Source organism: Saccostrea echinata, unplaced genomic scaffold, assembly GCF_033153115.1.
Source record: "Saccostrea echinata isolate AGI-Se365-2 ecotype Australia unplaced genomic scaffold, CSIRO_AGI_Sech_v1 ptg000013l, whole genome shotgun sequence".
NCBI classification, from domain to species: Eukaryota; Metazoa; Mollusca; class Bivalvia; order Ostreida; family Ostreidae; genus Saccostrea; species Saccostrea echinata.
In genome coordinates this window covers 2,400,710-2,417,859 of record NW_026889762.1, presented here as the reverse complement: position 1 = coordinate 2,417,859, position 17,150 = coordinate 2,400,710, and the positions used below count along the sequence as shown (strand labels likewise).

General features: G+C 32.7%; 3 protein-coding genes across 3 annotated transcripts; 2 read left to right on the top strand and 1 right to left on the bottom strand.

Moving 5' to 3' along the window:
* Positions 1–655: 655 nt before the first annotated feature.
* On the top strand, positions 656–1,870 carry LOC133186238 (uncharacterized). Its single transcript, XM_061321470.1, has one exon. It carries the CDS (start codon positions 656–658, stop codon positions 1,868–1,870), a length of 1,215 nt encoding a protein of 404 aa, XP_061177454.1.
* A 2,833-nt stretch (positions 1,871–4,703) lies between these two features.
* On the bottom strand, positions 4,704–5,848 carry LOC133186350 (uncharacterized). Its single transcript, XM_061321604.1, has 3 exons — positions 5,788–5,848; positions 5,285–5,471; positions 4,704–4,864 (listed from the first exon to the last, which is right to left on the bottom strand). Exons 1-3 carry the CDS (start codon positions 5,822–5,824, stop codon positions 4,714–4,716), a joined length of 375 nt encoding a protein of 124 aa, XP_061177588.1. The 5' UTR covers positions 5,825–5,848; the 3' UTR covers positions 4,704–4,713.
* A 9,488-nt stretch (positions 5,849–15,336) lies between these two features.
* On the top strand, positions 15,337–16,698 carry LOC133186237 (uncharacterized). The gene has a single exon (XM_061321469.1). The coding sequence runs from the start codon at positions 15,337–15,339 to the stop codon at positions 16,696–16,698; it is 1,362 nt and encodes a 453-aa protein (XP_061177453.1).
* The last annotated feature ends 452 nt before the right edge of the window (positions 16,699–17,150 follow it).

The following is a 17,150-nucleotide window of genomic DNA, read 5'->3' as shown; positions in this document are numbered from 1 at the left end:
TTTTATATCTTCGAAAAATTCGTTATTTAAATGCTAACAATTTTGACACGTACACTAACCGTCATGCATTTCAATAATGTCAACAAAATCTACCAAATTGAATTTAATATTTTAAGTCCTACATACCAACTCTTCATCAAAATAATTAATATTAGTATTTCTTGTTTTAATTTAATGTTGTACACACCCTCAATTAGTGGAACAAATATATATGTATATATGTATTTGTATGTAATAATACTCAGCAATTTGTTTTACAGCATCACCGTCATTGAACAAGATACCTATTATGGACCCCCATTACAGTGCCCAAGACATCCTCCTCTGTGACTTGTGTCAAACAGCTGCATTACAGAGTCATTGTGAACTTTGTCAGATTAACCTGTGTAAGACTTGTGTTGGGGAGCATCTCTCTGTTTCGTCTAAAAGACACAATGTTGTACCATACAAGCAGAAAAATTCTTCTGCTCCAAGTTATCCAAATTCCAATAAACATAACAAATCAGATGCTAAGCAAAATATAAAGGCTAAAGCGAAAGACAAAGAAAAAGACTTGGAAGAACTAGAGAAAAAAATCTATCCTGCATATGAAAAATTTTCATTTCATTTGAACTCCGAAAAATTAAACTTGGGAAAACATTATGAAAAACTGACGATGGATATCATCAAGGAAGGAGAAGACTGGCACAGAGAAATTAACAAGGTTGTCGACAAATATTTATCTGAAATTGATGAGATGAAAAATAAACATCTAGCTGCTCTAATTAAACTGGAAAATGAAGTTAAACAGATTACTTCCGATTTAAAAGAGATTATTCTTGATCTAAAGAGAATGCTAGAATCCAATGATATTTCCATAATCTCTGCGTACTATTCCAGGAATGCTGAATTCAGAAGTTTACCTCCTAAAATTAGTGTTTCCTTACCTAGATTCTCTCCTCATCATATCCACACAGACAAACTCTATCAAATATTTGGTTCTCTATCCACCTTATCTTTTACAACACAAGAACATGAGACAACAATGGAGGCATCAGAAATGATGACCTGTCCTCCAAAGAATCAATTGCTTTATGAATCAAAGCTCACTGCCACCATAGACACCAGATATGAGCTATTATACAGCGTTACCTGTCTTGATGATGAAGAAATCTGGACATGTGGAGATGACAGAACTATGAAACTCTACAATCTCCAGGGCAAACTACTGAAGACAATCAAAACTAAATCAGGGAATATACCATGTGACATAACAGTGTCAAGGAGTGGAGATTTAGTGTATACTGACCGAGAAACAAGAACTGTTAACATAGTGAAGAATGAAAAGATACAGGAAGTTATCACACTAAAGTGGTGGATACCCTACTTTGTTTGTAGTACCTTATATGGTGATCTCCTGGTCACTATGAAAACTGACGATGGAGAACATTCAAGAGTTGTCCGATACTCTGGCTCCACAGAAAAACAAACCATACAGTTTGATGATAAAGGTCAACATCTGTATTCACCTTATTTTCTGAAATACATCAGTGAGAACAGGAACCTGGATATCTGTGTGGCTGACTGTGGAGCCCATGCAGTAGTGGTGGTTAATCATGCAGGAAAACTCCGATTTAGATACACTGGCAATCCCTCTACGAACAAGGGATTATTTAGCCCAGCTGGTATCACAACAGATTGCCAAAGTCAGATTCTTACGTTAGACAATAAAAACAACTGTATCCACATCCTAGATCCGGATGGACAGTTTCTCCATTATGTTGATAATTGTGACCTTCATCATCCAAGAGGTTTATGTGTCAACACGAGAGGCGACCTCTTTGTCGCTGAATGTCACAGTAGTAAAGTGAAGAAAATAAAGTACATGTAGGAGCTCGAGATTCAATAATTATGCGGTGAATTATAATTATCAAGTGTATTTCTGCTATAACGCTTGCCATCAAACAATACAACGTCTGAAATGATATGAAGAATTTGTACGAGGGTTGTTCGGAAAGTTCGTGGACTACCGTCAGAACTTTTTTACCAAACGTCATATCATATCAAAATTTGGAAGAAATATTTCAACAGTAAATTCAAATGATGTGCATTAAATTTTCAAAAAATATCTTGGTTTATTTCAAACTTATTTAGACTTAAAAAATGCGAAAATCGGATCACGGAGCAGGTAAAAATCTTGTAATTTACAATCAAGACACTAAATAATGTCTGAAGTCATATCTTCTGTAAAATGACACAAAAAACGGAAAAATTCTACACTTCAAATTAAGAATCGTTTCATCGTTTCTGATTCCAAATTATGTCTTAATATTTTGCTTCGTTGAAAAGAAATCAGTTTCAGAAGATAGGTAGTCCTCATTGAAAAAGGCAAAAAAGATGACGTCGTAGTACGTCACGGAGCAGAAGTTAACCATCTGGAAAACTCCAGAAAAAAACTGAAAATGCCAGAGGAAGCAGAAAATATTTAAAAAGCGAGCCATGCATTTGTTCGTACATGGTACAAGCGGAGTTTGAATGATAGATTTCTCTGCTTAGACGATGGTAAAACGGATTATTTGTAAAAAAAAAAAAAAAAAAAAAAAAAAAAAAAAAAAAAAAAAAATTATCAAAAACATGAAGTTAGTAACGTCATGCTAAGAGTTTGCAGATGCTGATCTTGTGAAAGCAGTGAAAAAAAATGTAATATACAAACAAAATGATGCTACTGGAACAATTGTTAGCAAAATAGATTTCAAGAGATCGAGAAACGTTTTAATGAGTGCACTGGTATTGGACAATACTGTTTGAAATGTATAGGAATAGTATTTTTGAGAACCTCATGTCGGTATGTTTTTGAAGTTACAGTATTGTTGAGTTTGCTCCGTGGTTACAAAACATGTTGATTTTAAAATTAAATAACAAGAATTCTATTAAATCTCATAGAATGAAACTTCACACTTATACAAAATTAATATATTTACATATGATAATGTGCTCAATTTAAATTTCTTGAAGATAGTATAACGAAGTTTGGCAGAGTCCACGAACTTTTCGAAAAACCCTCGTACATTTTACTGGCAAAAATGTTCAGATATATCGACGACATATTATTAATTAATAATAGTTACTTCCATTCATATGTCGACTCGATATATTCCAGTGAGCTTGAAATAAGATATCACAGAGTGTGACACATTTGTTTCATATTTGGATATCTACTAGAAAAAGGCATTAATGGTAAACTAACAACCAAGCTTTATGATAAACTTGATGACTTCAATTTTTCAATCGTCAACTTCTCTTATTTATGTAGCAATAAACCCTTATCACCTGCATATGGGGTTTTTGTCTCCCAGCTGATACACAAGAGCATGTTCTACGTATGAACAATTTCTAAAACGAGACAAGCTATTGACAAACAAGTTGATGAAACATGGATATCAACAGTCTCGTTTGAAGTAATCATTTTGCAAGTTTTACAGTCTATCAGTGAACTCGTTAGCAAATATAACCTATCATTAACCCTCTTCCCCGCAGTCACGCATTTTAACGCATATACCATTTCCTATTTCTAACGCAAAATCACGCATATACCGTTTCCCCGCAATCACGAACTTTTCACACACTTTCAAAAGTAAATTTAATCTTCAATTTAATGCTAATTCCCTTCTAATTTATACTTGCTAAAATCTCATAAAATAAGAAAAGTTATAATCTAACTTAAATATTACGTCATAATTATTTACGCTAAACTTTAGAGAAACTCGTACCTCGCTATAAAGTGCTTGCGGGGAAAAGGTAACGTCATATTTCTATGACGTGAACATTAAGTGTTTGTTGCATCACAGTTCAGTAAGTTGTAAAGAGTTAAGTCAAATGCTGACTGACATTTTTCAAACTAATCTATAGGCCATTATTTACACCCTGAATTGTCTGCGGATTTTTCTATTTTTTCCTGATCATGACAAGGACCACACGGCGTGTGTGACCGGTCAGTAGGAGATGCTCACTCCTCCATGGCACCTGATCCCACTCTGTTTGCATTTTATTGTATGTTATATAATATTTCAATACTTATGACAATTTTGAAATATATAAAAATCAGAATTTAAATAAACAACATGAAATATAATCTGATTGTACCTGAATATATTTGGATCATTTATTAGGACAAATTCTGAAAAAAAAAATCAGAATATCAGTGCTAAGTCATTCGTCCTCACCAAATCTCAAAATAGGGTCAATTGAGAACTTTAAGAGAAGAGCTGATTGAGGTATCATTTTCTATCATTTACTAATTGTTAGGCCATTATTTACATACTGAATTGTCGACGGATTCTTCCGTTATTTCCCGATCATGACAAAGAACACACAGCGGGTGTGACCAGTCGGCAGGGGATGCTCACTCCTCAATGGCACATGATCCCACCTCTCATGTCTTAGAGGTCTGTGTTTGCTTTGCTTTTATTTTGTAATGTTTAATGGACTTTTGAGCTAGAGTACTGATCATTATCTCCACATATTTCATTTAAGAACTAACATTATTACAAATTGTAAATATGAACATGATCTTTTTGCCTAATTGTACTAATTGATTTAAACATATTTTTACAAAAATTCAAAATCATTTCTCATTATCAAATGCTATAAATCCGTTACAGTAAAACTGAGTAAAAGGAACAAAAAGACTATTATATAGTTTTATTTTATTCAATCAACACACTATTCAGTATTTTACTGGGAACAACAGCAAAAGTTTGGACCGCAATGAGTAGCAGCACAACTGAAACTTCCATATCTCCAGGTGTTGACCCATAGTGTATTGGGGGTATTCTTGGCGCCACGCTTGGCGTAAATATGCAAGGCATCAATGCATTGAGGTTTTCTGTGCAAAAGATTTTTGAGCATATACAATTTACATATGCTTAAAATTAATGCAACAGGATGTAATTTTGCCTAAGAATGACAACGTACGCATTTAAAAAATTATGAAGTAAACTGATGTTATTTTTATAGAAAATAATGCTTATTCGGAAAACGTATCATCAATTCCTAATGCCATATGAATGTTACCGAGAACGTTTGAAAAACCTTATATAAATCATTTTTTCTTTATTTTTGTTCGATTTTCAATTGATAGTGCTTCTAGAGCTTTATTCCGGATACCACTTAAAACTATATTTAATTGATTCAGCTGTAAAATACTGTTTTATAACATAACCTTCCTGTTTCTAAACACTGTCTAACTTTAACTGATAAAAGTATGTCTATTTCTTTCAAATATCGGTGCCTTTTCTTTACTCACTTGTTAAAGGAATCACCAGCCGCATTCATACCAGAGACCGCTTGACAGATTGCATTGCATGACTCTCCACCGTTACACTTGCGAGGGACTGCCGCAGTGTAAGCCCTCTGTGGACTCAAACCAATACAAGCCGCTGTTGCAAGATCATGATCATCTCCACTAATAAGCAAAATATTTGCTCCAAATACTGAAATTCAATTTTACTTCGTTTATCAAGAGCAAATCATAATAAACATTCTCAAATTTTCGTAGTTTTTTTGGCATTTTAAGAAACTATTCCGTTTTTTTTCGTAATGTGACAAAGAAAGGTTTACAATATGCGACTTCCTTTAAGATTCAAAAGGGGAAAAAACCTGCATACTCGGCAGTAAAAAACAGCTGATTTTTTTTTTTATAAAATGTGTTTGTGTGTGAGAGAGAGAGAGAGAGAGAGTGTGTGTGTGTGTGGAGAGAGAGAGAGAGAGAGAGAGAGAGAGAGAGAGAGAGAGAGAGAGTTTACTTACCCATTGTAAAAATCAGACAACTCAATGACATTGTCATGGCTTTTCGAATTCTCAGTTGGTTTTGCCAGCACAGGAGCTCTCCAAAAGAGGAACATACCTTTTCAACAAAATTTGGTCTTATTTATACAACTGATACATTGATTAATACAACCTTTTCAAAGGCTATGAATTAAAAAAGGCGGAGTTTAACCTAAATTGATACTAATGTCTCATCCCTTTTTGCATGTTTAAAAAAATTGAGTTTATGACTCATCGGTCCACACTTTGAATTTCATCCATTATATTTCATGTACATTGGAAGCCAATGGCAGTTCTATAAAAAGGCTCAAATATGAGCTCTGAGTAATATCAATTACGAAATTTAAAAGAATATACTTGGATACTTAAGAATATGATGCTAGGTTGTTGACTGAATATCGAAAAATATGTCTGAAGGAAGTTTTTAAGTGGTAAAACATATCAGGCTTCGGCGTTCGGTATCGCAATATACCTTCACATAGAGCTTTGTTTTTCTTTGTTTTCTTTGTTTTTAAGTTACGATTACACGTTTTCTCCATCAAAGAATGTATTCTATTATATACAGGAGGATGGAACAAGTTTTTCTTAATTTTGGATATTTAATTTATTAGTGCAACAAGACCATATAATTGTTATCCTGATAGATAGAGTATCTACAAAACATCCAAATATTCATAGCAAGCCTATACTCTGTTCAATGCCATGTCTTTTTACTTACAACATGTAACTTCCTCTGCAATTAAACTTTGTTCAACACAATGTATACTAGGTAGGATAATGAGCTTAAACTGAAAAATTCTAGTTATTATTTTAAGTCATATTTTATACATTAATGATTTAATTTTGTTTGTATTCTAGCCTCTGATTGGTTAATATCCAAAAAGGAACATAAATTATTTCTGTATAACCTGCTTTGGTATGGGAACCCCCCCCCCCGACAACCAGTTGAATCATCTGTATCCATACAATCCTCTCATTTCCAGTCCTCGGAATTCATGGAAAATTCCAGATTTAATAAATGTACCTTTAACTTCAAACAATAAGTCGATCCTGGTTATACTCGAATAATTTGGCCAGGAATTCCTAAACTGATTAATTATGCACTTCATAAATAAAAATAGTTGTATAATCAGTTTTCTTATCTTATTTACCATATTAATAAAGTATGAAAAATATCGTTCATACAGTGTCTGTACAAAGGTTCAATTCTTCATATTTAGGGGGTGAATTTTTTCTGTCTAAAGTTGGAATAAAATCAAGTTTCATCAACAGACAACAAAAGTCTTACTGATGCATACATGAAAGAAATGCAACATAAAATCAATGACGAAAAGTTCTACAGTGTTCATTCTCTTGGATAGGATATTAATTAAATAAATAATTACATTATAAAGCAAACGTGAAGGAATACTGCAAAATATTCGCAGGGTCAAATTTTCGCGATTTGAGAGGAAAAAAAAAAACATGGATCTGTTAGGATTTGATTTCGTGAATGGAAAATCGCACTATTTCTTTTGTTTATAGCATTGTACATTTTGTGATGAACATAATTTTGTGGAACTCAATACATCGTAAATTCAACCTCCTTAAAATAATTGATTTTACATTGTAAAATATACAACATAACTGTGATTGAAGGAGTTGTTTTTCAATGAGGGCAAATCAACACACCATAATCAACGTGAAGAACCAGGGGTTAAAGAATTATTTCTGTCTAAATCTTAAACAAGGTAGAAACTTCAATCTAGTTTCGGAGTTTCATATATACTCTAGATAATTCTACATGTTACAACCGTGAAGGAATAAATACAACAAATATTGAAAATATGGAACAAAATTATGTTAACTTATTATTTAATTATCAGGAAAACACAAAGGTTTATAAATGAAGACATAAAAATAGTGTTTAATAAAAACACTCAAAAATCTTAAGAGGCATGGGGAAAATGCTGTAAAATAACAAATGAAGAAAAATTTGGAGTTCACTTTACATTTTACAACTAGATTGAAACACAAAATTCAAATTCAAGAATTCCAAGAAAAATGTTTGCATGAACTAATTTTTATGTAGAATAGAGTAATTACACCCAAAATTGTATTTGGTTTTCTATAATTTGTTTTCTATTTTTATCATTTTTGTATTAATTTTTTTTTATGTTCAAACTTCATTATGTCTTTCTGTAGCCCAGTAGAAGAAATGAAGTCAATACTTTATTTTTTTGATAAAACAATACATGCAATGTCCAACAACACATTTTATCATTTGATCAAAGTATATGAATCAAATGGGACCTTAAAGCTCGTAATGTAGATAATATCGTATAATAGAAAGATGTGTTGACTCACCTGAGCTAATTGTATTTTATATTTCACCGTTTAAAGGTTAATTGGGGAAGTTAGCGGAATGGAAAAAAATGACTGGGTGTTCTCCTATTTGAAACACAATCTAGCTATAATTTGTGCATGCACTTCCCTGTATTAACAGATGTCAATATGAACGGCTGGATTCGAGGCCTATTAGCAGCATGTTTTGGAATATTTAATTATACAACAAATAAACAGACTGAAAAGCATTTGTCGTAATGTTTATCCTATTTGAAACATTTTACATATAATTTGTGAATGTTCTTCCCTGTATTTCCAAATGTCTACAGGAACAGCTGGTGTCGAAGCCATTTAGCAGTATGTTTTGGAATATTTAATGATATAACAAACATGATAAATGTACAATGCTTATTTTAAAGAATGTCATTTAGTAAAATAATTAGTATTACAGAAAACATAAATAAAAAAAGAAACAAAAAAAAAAAAAAAAAAAAAACAATAACACAAAAAAAGATGGCACATATATGGGAAATAAAATAAGATTATACAAGCTACAAAAACACCCCCTCCCCCCCCCCCCAAAAAAAAATAAAAAATAAAAAATAAGATAAATGGATTTGTAAGAAATTTTAGAAGACAAACATTATTGGGCTTTTTGTTTTAGTTTTCCTCTGTTTTTAAATTGACAATTTAAGTTTTATGAGGGATATTAGGAATATGTGTTCTGGGATATAACTGTATTGCCCAAATTGAATCTTAACTGATAGTTAATCTAAATTAACAAGCTTCCTGCTCTTGAAGAAAATCTCAATAGAATAATCATAAACAAGTGTGTCCTAAAACAAGAAAACAGTTAAACCGTGCACTGATCAACAAAGTATATATATTCGGAATGTTCTCAGATCTAAAAAAAAAAAAAAAAAAAAAAAAAAAAAAAAAAAAAAAAAAAAAAAAAAAATGAAACTGAAATATTAATGAAAGGAACGTACGTGCTGCTTGCTTTAAACAGCTATAACAGCTCGCAGCAAGGTTGAGGACTCCCATACTTACATCAGTTTATGCAGGGCTTCGTGAAAACGATTATGGCGTCAAGTTAAAACTATGCAATTGAATCTAGGCGAATAAATAGTATTGTTCTTTCTCATACACACTCAGATTCAGTCTTTTCTCATAAATAATGTAAACGTAAATCGATGTGTAACTTATCTTGCCATAATAACACTATTTGAATGTAGAATTAATGTCACCTAGATCTCGCTCCACTGACTGAGATGACATCACTGACTAGTTTGACTAATTTCTGTGTACCTGAGTCGAGTATCAAGCTATTATTTTAGCTTGTAAATATGAAAATTAAAATAAACCAAGCTTATTAATCAATATTTTATAGTCATATGAAATTGAAAATGTTAAGACCTCCATTAAAGCCGTAGTAAAGCACATTTATGACAGGCACATCCCTTCGAAAATCTCAAAAGTTCAAATTAAAGATATCCCCTTCGCTATGAATTATGAGTTTTAAACATTTGTAGCTATTGTACCTACCATTTTGAAAAAGCGCTGGAAGCTTGTTCTGCGCTGTTGCCTTTTCCGTGATTTATCATTATTTCAATGCAAGTTTCAAGTATATCTCCTTAAGCCAACTGTCTCATCAGATGAACAAATACATGCAATTAAGAAAAAAAACATACAGAGAGAGTGAACGTAAAAACATATACAGGAAAATAGTGTTACAGTTATATATCGATATTGTTTTGTCTTAACAAAGGGGCAGCATTCAAATATTTGCCCAAATTTAAAATAACTTATTAATATTATTACATGTAGTATTTAACAGATGAATTATTGTGTCAATGTAGGAATTTTATCGAAAGACGGCTACATTTTACATGATTCCCGGGCATAAGGAAATTGCTCCAAACGTTTTTCATGTTAAGGAATTTGTCTCAAAGAAAACACAATCAATTACATAGCCAAAAGATATCCGTATATCGTTGTACTTTTACAATCTTTGTAGCCGTACATATTTTTTTTTCTCTCTAATTTTAAGGATGTCATATGGCAAAAAGCTGATGTAAGTGAAGTCGCATTGGCCGAACTCAGAAGAGACACGATATATGCATCTAGTAGAATTCCCATTCATCAAAACTCATGCTGTTTAAAGAATATCAACTCCATACTCATTTTTTCTCGGAATATTTGAAGGTTTATTTCTAATGGGCGTCCTTAACCTAGCTGCGGGTCGATCGCTTACATTCGCCCTGTTCGCTCTGTATTGATCTATCTAAAATTTGTTACGAAATATGTCAGTCAAAAAAACGACAATTTGGCATGTTGTTTTTGTAAAAATGACAAAATAACGACCATAGAATTTGCTATTTTCGTATATTAAACGAGACTGTTTTGATCAATGTAAACTCTAACAAAAAGTACTACAGTAAGCTGTAGTTTACTATAGTTAACTATAGTAAATCAGTGTCATATTTATCACTATAGTTAATGAACGTTTTCAAAGTGATCTCTAAAGTGTCATAGTTATCACTATAGTAAATCAAAGTTTTCAAAGTTATCACTATAGTAAATCAAAGTTTTCACAATAGTAAATCAGAGTTTTCATAGATATCACTATAGTATTTCAAAGTTTTCAAGTGATCACAATAGTGGATCGAAGTGTAAATGTTATCACTATAGATGACCATAGATTTCATCGTGTCAAAGTCATCACTATAGTTAAAAATAGTTAAATATAGTAAACTATAAGTTAACTATAGTTTTTTTTGTTAGGCAAATTAAAATATTTTTTGTAGCGTGCATTGATCGTACACAGAAAATGTTCCTGTGTGGTGAATCAGCGGATCTGTTTAAGACGTAGACACAATATGTATGCGGTAACGGAATATTGCTCCAGCATTATATATATTGGAAGCTTACGATACAAATGTTTAATTTAACACATCCCGTTTATCATAGTGTTTATTTGTTAGTTGGACATTGATATCTAAGCTCGATAAAACATCCAGATATGAAGATACGTGACCGAATCTGTAGTGCCGTTTATCACTTAAATACACTGAAATTATCTAACCGACCTATAGATGATATATATATATATATATATATATATATATATATATATATATATATATATATATATATATATATATATATATATATATATATATATATATATATATATATATATCTATCTATCTATCTATCTATCTATCTATCTTTGAGGACACATCGTCGATATGTTTGAATATTTATGTAACGTATGTCTTTTCTTCTCATTTAATACAATATTTGAATAAATTCTGCCTCCCAAAAAAAGTGCACGTTATCAAAACTGTTTTTGTAAAATATAAGAAACATGAATGTGTTTTCTTTTAAGTCTTAAAATACTTGAGCAAAAATTCGAAGTGAGTTTTATAACTACATTTTCTGAAATTTATGAATACATCAATGAACGTTATAGTTGCATAAATTTTGTAAAATTTTACAAAATAAAAAAAAATAGAAAGAAAGAAAATGACCCTCCCTCAAGACAAAAATTGAACAAGATATTGTTATTGCTGCGTTCATTGTACGTGAAATATATGAAGATACAGATTTCAAGCTCAAGTCCATTCAAACAATACAAATCACGAGCAGAACAAACACAGATCTCCAAAACATCAGAGGTGAGATCAAGTGCCATGGACGAGTGAACATCCCCTGCCGACCAGGCACACCCGCGGTGTGCACCTTGTTATGATCAGAAATAAAAAAAACGTTAACAATTCAGTCTGTAAATAATGGACTAACAATTGGTATGAAAAGCGTCAGTCAGCATTTGACTCATGATTTGTTGTAATTGCTGACAAGGTCATTGTATCGACAAAAAAAACTTGCAAAATGATGACTTCAAACGAGACTGTTAATATCCTTGTTTCGTCAACTTGTTTGTCAAAAGCTTGCTTCGTTTTAGAAATTGTTTATACGTAGAGCATGCTCTCGCATATCAAATCAACTGAGAGACATTAACCCCATATGCAGGTGATAAGGGTATATTGCTATATAGGTAAGGGAAGTAGACGATTGAAAAATTGAAGTCGTCACATTTATCATAAAGCTTGGTTGTTAGGTTACCATTAACGTCTTTTTTCTTTTACAATATCCGACTAAGAAACAGATGTGACACACTCTGCGGTATCTTTTATTTCAAGCTCACTGGGAAAAATCGAATAGACATATGAATGGAAGTAGCTATTGTTATTTGATAACACGTCGTCGATATATCTGATGGTCCAGTTGAAGGCCACAGCAAGTGTTAAACTGCCTCATATGAATACATAAATAGCTGTGCTAACAACTGGGTGCAATTAGTACTTATTGGAATTCCAACAGATTGTTGGAAGACCTGTACATCAAAAGACGTACATAATATTCTTGACAAAAATGCCCTTGGTAAGAATGGAACAAAGAGCTTTTTCCTCGAGGACTTGCAAGTAATTTATTTAAATGAAAGAGGTATACAGAAGTTAATGTAAATGGTGAAAATAACGAACATTGATCTAACTTATAATTCCATTAAACGATGCATATTATAAACAGGGCAAGATCGTACCCCTGGAATCACAAGAGGCAGGGCCATGTACCCAGGATGAGTGAGCATCCCTGTCGACGGATCACATCGACATGAGCTCTCCGTATTAATAAGGTAAATTGAGTAAAATTCATTCCATCCTCTTAATGAAGGCATTCTTATTTAAGGAGGAATTCTTACTTGTTGATATTGTCTTCTTGAATCTATGAAAATTTCATTAATTTTTAAATACGACAAATATCAGAAGAATTCGTCTTTGAATGGACTTATGAGGTTGAATAATGTTCGTTATATCATCATTTCCTTTAAAAAAAACTTTTATGAAATTGAATGTTTTCAGCCATAAAGCGTTTTCACATCAAAGTTATCAAGGCACTAAACGAATATTAAAATTCACGATGGACGATGGTTGCTTGCACGTTTATTCTTTCAAGATATAAAAAAGGTTTTGAGTTCACACCAAATTCTACTAAACAGTAATATATTTCTGCGAATATTTTGTCAGAAAACTATGGTTTGTTTAATGGGAGACATCATTGTTTTAATGATAAGTTCAATACTTAGTATCGCAATTTCCCCACAGTTATCTATCTTAATACCGCTCCTTTGCGGCGAAGTCGAGGAAACTCTAAAAATCCCGAGATTTACGAGACATAACTGACAATATTAATTGAATGACTCGAACAATTAGTATACCAAAAGTACGATGTATTGCCAAGGGTGAACTCCAAATAGTAGGTTGACTAATTTGGAATGTTTAGAGTTTTTATATCAGCTTCCGAAAGTAACGATTATCAGAAGGAAATGGTTGAATTTAATTAAAAGAGTCGGCTTAGTGAAAACTATCAATAAAAATATAAAACATGAGGAATACCTTCTCTTTAGTTTTATTAACGTGGTCCAGCGAGTGTTCCGCAAGATATTTCCCCAGGACATCTTCTTATCTGCCCTTTAAAATTCACAATGCTCGATCTTGCGTTGAATGCAACACAGCACATTACCCAGGCTAACAGATGTTTTCTACCTTCACCGCGAAAGATTTCCATTAGTTTTAGTAATCGCGATATCAAGTAATGAATACAGAGATATGGATTGCAAGTCGACAAAAGCTTTACAAAGGAAGTTTAGAAGAGTTGTTATTATTGTCTAATCGTTCAGAGAGTTTAATGAAAAAAAAAATAAAAATAAAAATAAAAAAAAAAACAAAACCATTAATCAAACTGGAGTGATAAGGACCCTTCAAAATACTCAAATTTATGTAAATTTTATATTGGCATTGAAAGAGAGTTTAATTAAAGGTGTCATGGATTTGAATAAACCTTATGTAGCAGTGGCAGGATGGGATGATTGATTAATTAGAAAATATGTCTAATGCTATCAATACTATCTTAGCTAAACAATGCTATCAATAATATATCTACATTTGTAAATAGACGTCAACTTATTTTATAGAGTGCTTTGCATGCAAACATATCTACATGTAGATAATGTATCGGACATTCACAATATAGAACATCAGAGTAAAGCAGGAATAAAATTCAGGTGTAGAAAAAACAACCAGGTAAAATTCAAGTTTCTATTCCATTACCAGTATTTTATGTAGTCAATTCACCTTCTTTATATATAAATGTTTTGAGTATTTCTATGCATGTGTATCCTTAACTATAGTAGTATTTAAAGAAAAAAAGACGTTGGCATGGAAATATAAATTAAATAGAGGAATATTCATCTTCTTTGGACTCATACTTTATACACGAAGATCAAGAAGTTTTGTTAAAATGATGGAAGACAACCTAACGTACTCGATATTTTATTACCAACTTGAAGTTACTGAGAACTAAAAAGATACATGTACATGTAAAAACAAATACCAAAGCAGATTTCTGATTGCGCAAAATTCTGATGAATATAAAAAGCCAATCAATTTCCAGTGTATTAAGTTTCTATTGCCTCTCTCAATTCATTGACGAACTAAATTTAGAGGAGGAACACCCACATTAGAAACGTTCAAAGTGCAAACTAATAACTGTCTAGTGCAAATCATCTTTCTCACATTAGATGATAAAAACTCTTATTAGCAATGAAATACACGTCCACACAAGGGTACATAATATTTGTAAAGCTTAATTGTATTAGATAATTTTTTAAATAATTTCGTATTATTTTACAGATCAAGATTACCTAAATAAGCTAACATCACAAACATGAATCCTCGCACAAGTGCCCAGGACGTGTTACGATGTTCTAATTGTGAGATAGCAAATGTACAGATGTATTGCAACACTTGCTATGTCAACCTATGCAAAACCTGTGTTGGAGAACACATTTCTGCAAAACTTTCTAAATCCCACAATATTATTGATTTTAAGAACAGAAAACCCAAAGTCAATTTTCCTTCATGTAGCTCACATTTAGGTACGCAGTGTGAAATGTTCTGTAATGACTGTGATGTTCCTGTTTGTCTTTTGTGTACTGCGTCAGAAAGTCACAAAGCACATAACCTTACTCTGGTGAAAGATGCTTTCGAGACTAAGAAGAAATCTATTCAGAGAGATCGAGATTAGTTAAATAATGTCATTGTAACAGGCTATGAAGTCATTGCTTCTGATTAACGCAATGGAATGACTCAACTAGAAAAAGAGTATGAAAGTATCAAAGTAGCTATAACAATACATGGAGAAGTCTGGCACAAAGAAATTGACAAACTTGTTTATAAACTTAAAAGTGAAGTACACTTGATGAAAATTAAACATACCAATGCAGTTCAAAAATGCATATCTGAAATTAAAGAAATGCTTCTGAGAGTTTGTGAAACATTAAAAAAGTGTGACTTGTTACTAGCATCTAAAGATATGCAGCTTTGCTTTGAATATAAATCCATGAATAAGGAGTATAGGCACTCTCCTCCCAAACCTAACATACGTTTACCAATTTTCACACCACAGAAAGTTTTGCCAGAAACCCTCTGTCCAGTTTTTGGGAATTTATCAGAATTTTCTATTAACCGAGAAAACCAGGACTGTGGCATGACTTCAGAACAAAAACCACAAGAGGCTGGATCCTTTTCTCTGGCCCATCTGAAATTACCTTTATCTGGATTCTTTAATTTCGGCAAGCAAAATCAATCTGGAGGCAGAAGCTCCCCAACTGATTCACAACTGCTTGACGAAGCAGAAAATGTCTCCACCATTAATACTGGCTATCAAGAACCTTACAATGTTGCCTGCCTGAACAATGATGAAATTTGGATTAGCGGTGACAGTAGCACAATTAAACTGTTTCAAGTCAATCAGAATTTTGACTTAAGAAAGGTCTTCAGTGGCAAGTGGAATCCACTGCTTAAGTCAATCCAAACAAAGACTGGAAAGAGACCCTATGATATAACAGTAACAAAAAGAGGATTTCTAGCATATTCTGACGAGTATGATAGAACGGTTAATATTGTAAACAATGAGAAAATAGAAGAATTAGTGAGACTTTATGATTGGAGACCCCTCCAGATCTGCAGTACCTTGTCTGGCGACCTTCTTGTTATGTTGAAAAGCAACGATAACAAACAAACAAAAATTGCCCGTTATTATGGATCCATACAGAAACAAACGATTCAGTTTCATGAAAACGGCGAACCTCTTTATTCAGCTGGTAGTCATTACAGATACATGACTGAAAACAAGAACATGGACATCTGTGTTGCTGACTGGAGGGCTAGAGTAGTAGTTGTAGTCAATTCCGCCGGAAAGCTCAGATTTAGGTACCGTGGTCACGAACCTGCTCCAAAGAACAAACTATTCGAGCCACGTGGCATTACCACTGATGATCAGAGTCGTATCCTAACAGCAGACAATGACAATCAATGTGTGCACGTTATTGATCAGGATGGACAGTTCCTCCGATTTATTAAATGTGATTTTGACAATCCTAGGGGTTTATGCACAGATTCAAATGACAATTTGTTGTTCAATGTAAAAACAAACAAGTTTTGAAAATTAAATATCAACACTGAATAAAGTAATATGTAGCCTGTAATATAAGCATACACATCTAGATGTTCGCATAAGACAAGCACATAAGTAATTGACTTTGATTGATTTATTGATTGTTTGTTATATTACTTTTAGTTCGAGAATTTTTCACTCATATAGAGACATAACCATATACCGGTGAAAGACTTTAAATTCAGATTTTTACAAGGCACTCAGGATTATTGATCAGTGAGGGATCTTTATTGTGTAAACGGCTGCCATAACACGGGGCCTCGGTTTTTCTTGCCTCATCCGAGAGCCCCGCAACTTTCACTTCAAAGTGCAGGCAAAAGAACAGCTGGTACCTATTTTTATCACCTTGGGGACAGCCAAGGTCAGAGTTAAACACAGGACCTTCCGATTTCCGAACGAGCACTCTACCGACTGAGTTCAACTTTAAAGATTACGAATCA

Coding starts and splice junctions, on each gene's coding strand:
- LOC133186238 (XM_061321470.1), top strand. CDS start 656: ATGGATATCATCAAGGAAGGAGAAGACTGGCACAGAGAAATTAACAAG.
- LOC133186350 (XM_061321604.1), bottom strand. CDS start 5,824: ATGACAATGTCATTGAGTTGTCTGATTTTTACAATGG. Junction 5,472..5,787: donor TTGTCTGATTTTTACAATGG/GTAAGTAAACTC, acceptor ATTGAATTTCAG/TATTTGGAGCAAATATTTTG. Junction 4,865..5,284: donor GCTGGTGATTCCTTTAACAA/GTGAGTAAAGAA, acceptor TCTTTTGCACAG/AAAACCTCAATGCATTGATG.
- LOC133186237 (XM_061321469.1), top strand. CDS start 15,337: ATGACTCAACTAGAAAAAGAGTATGAAAGTATCAAAGTAGCTATAACA.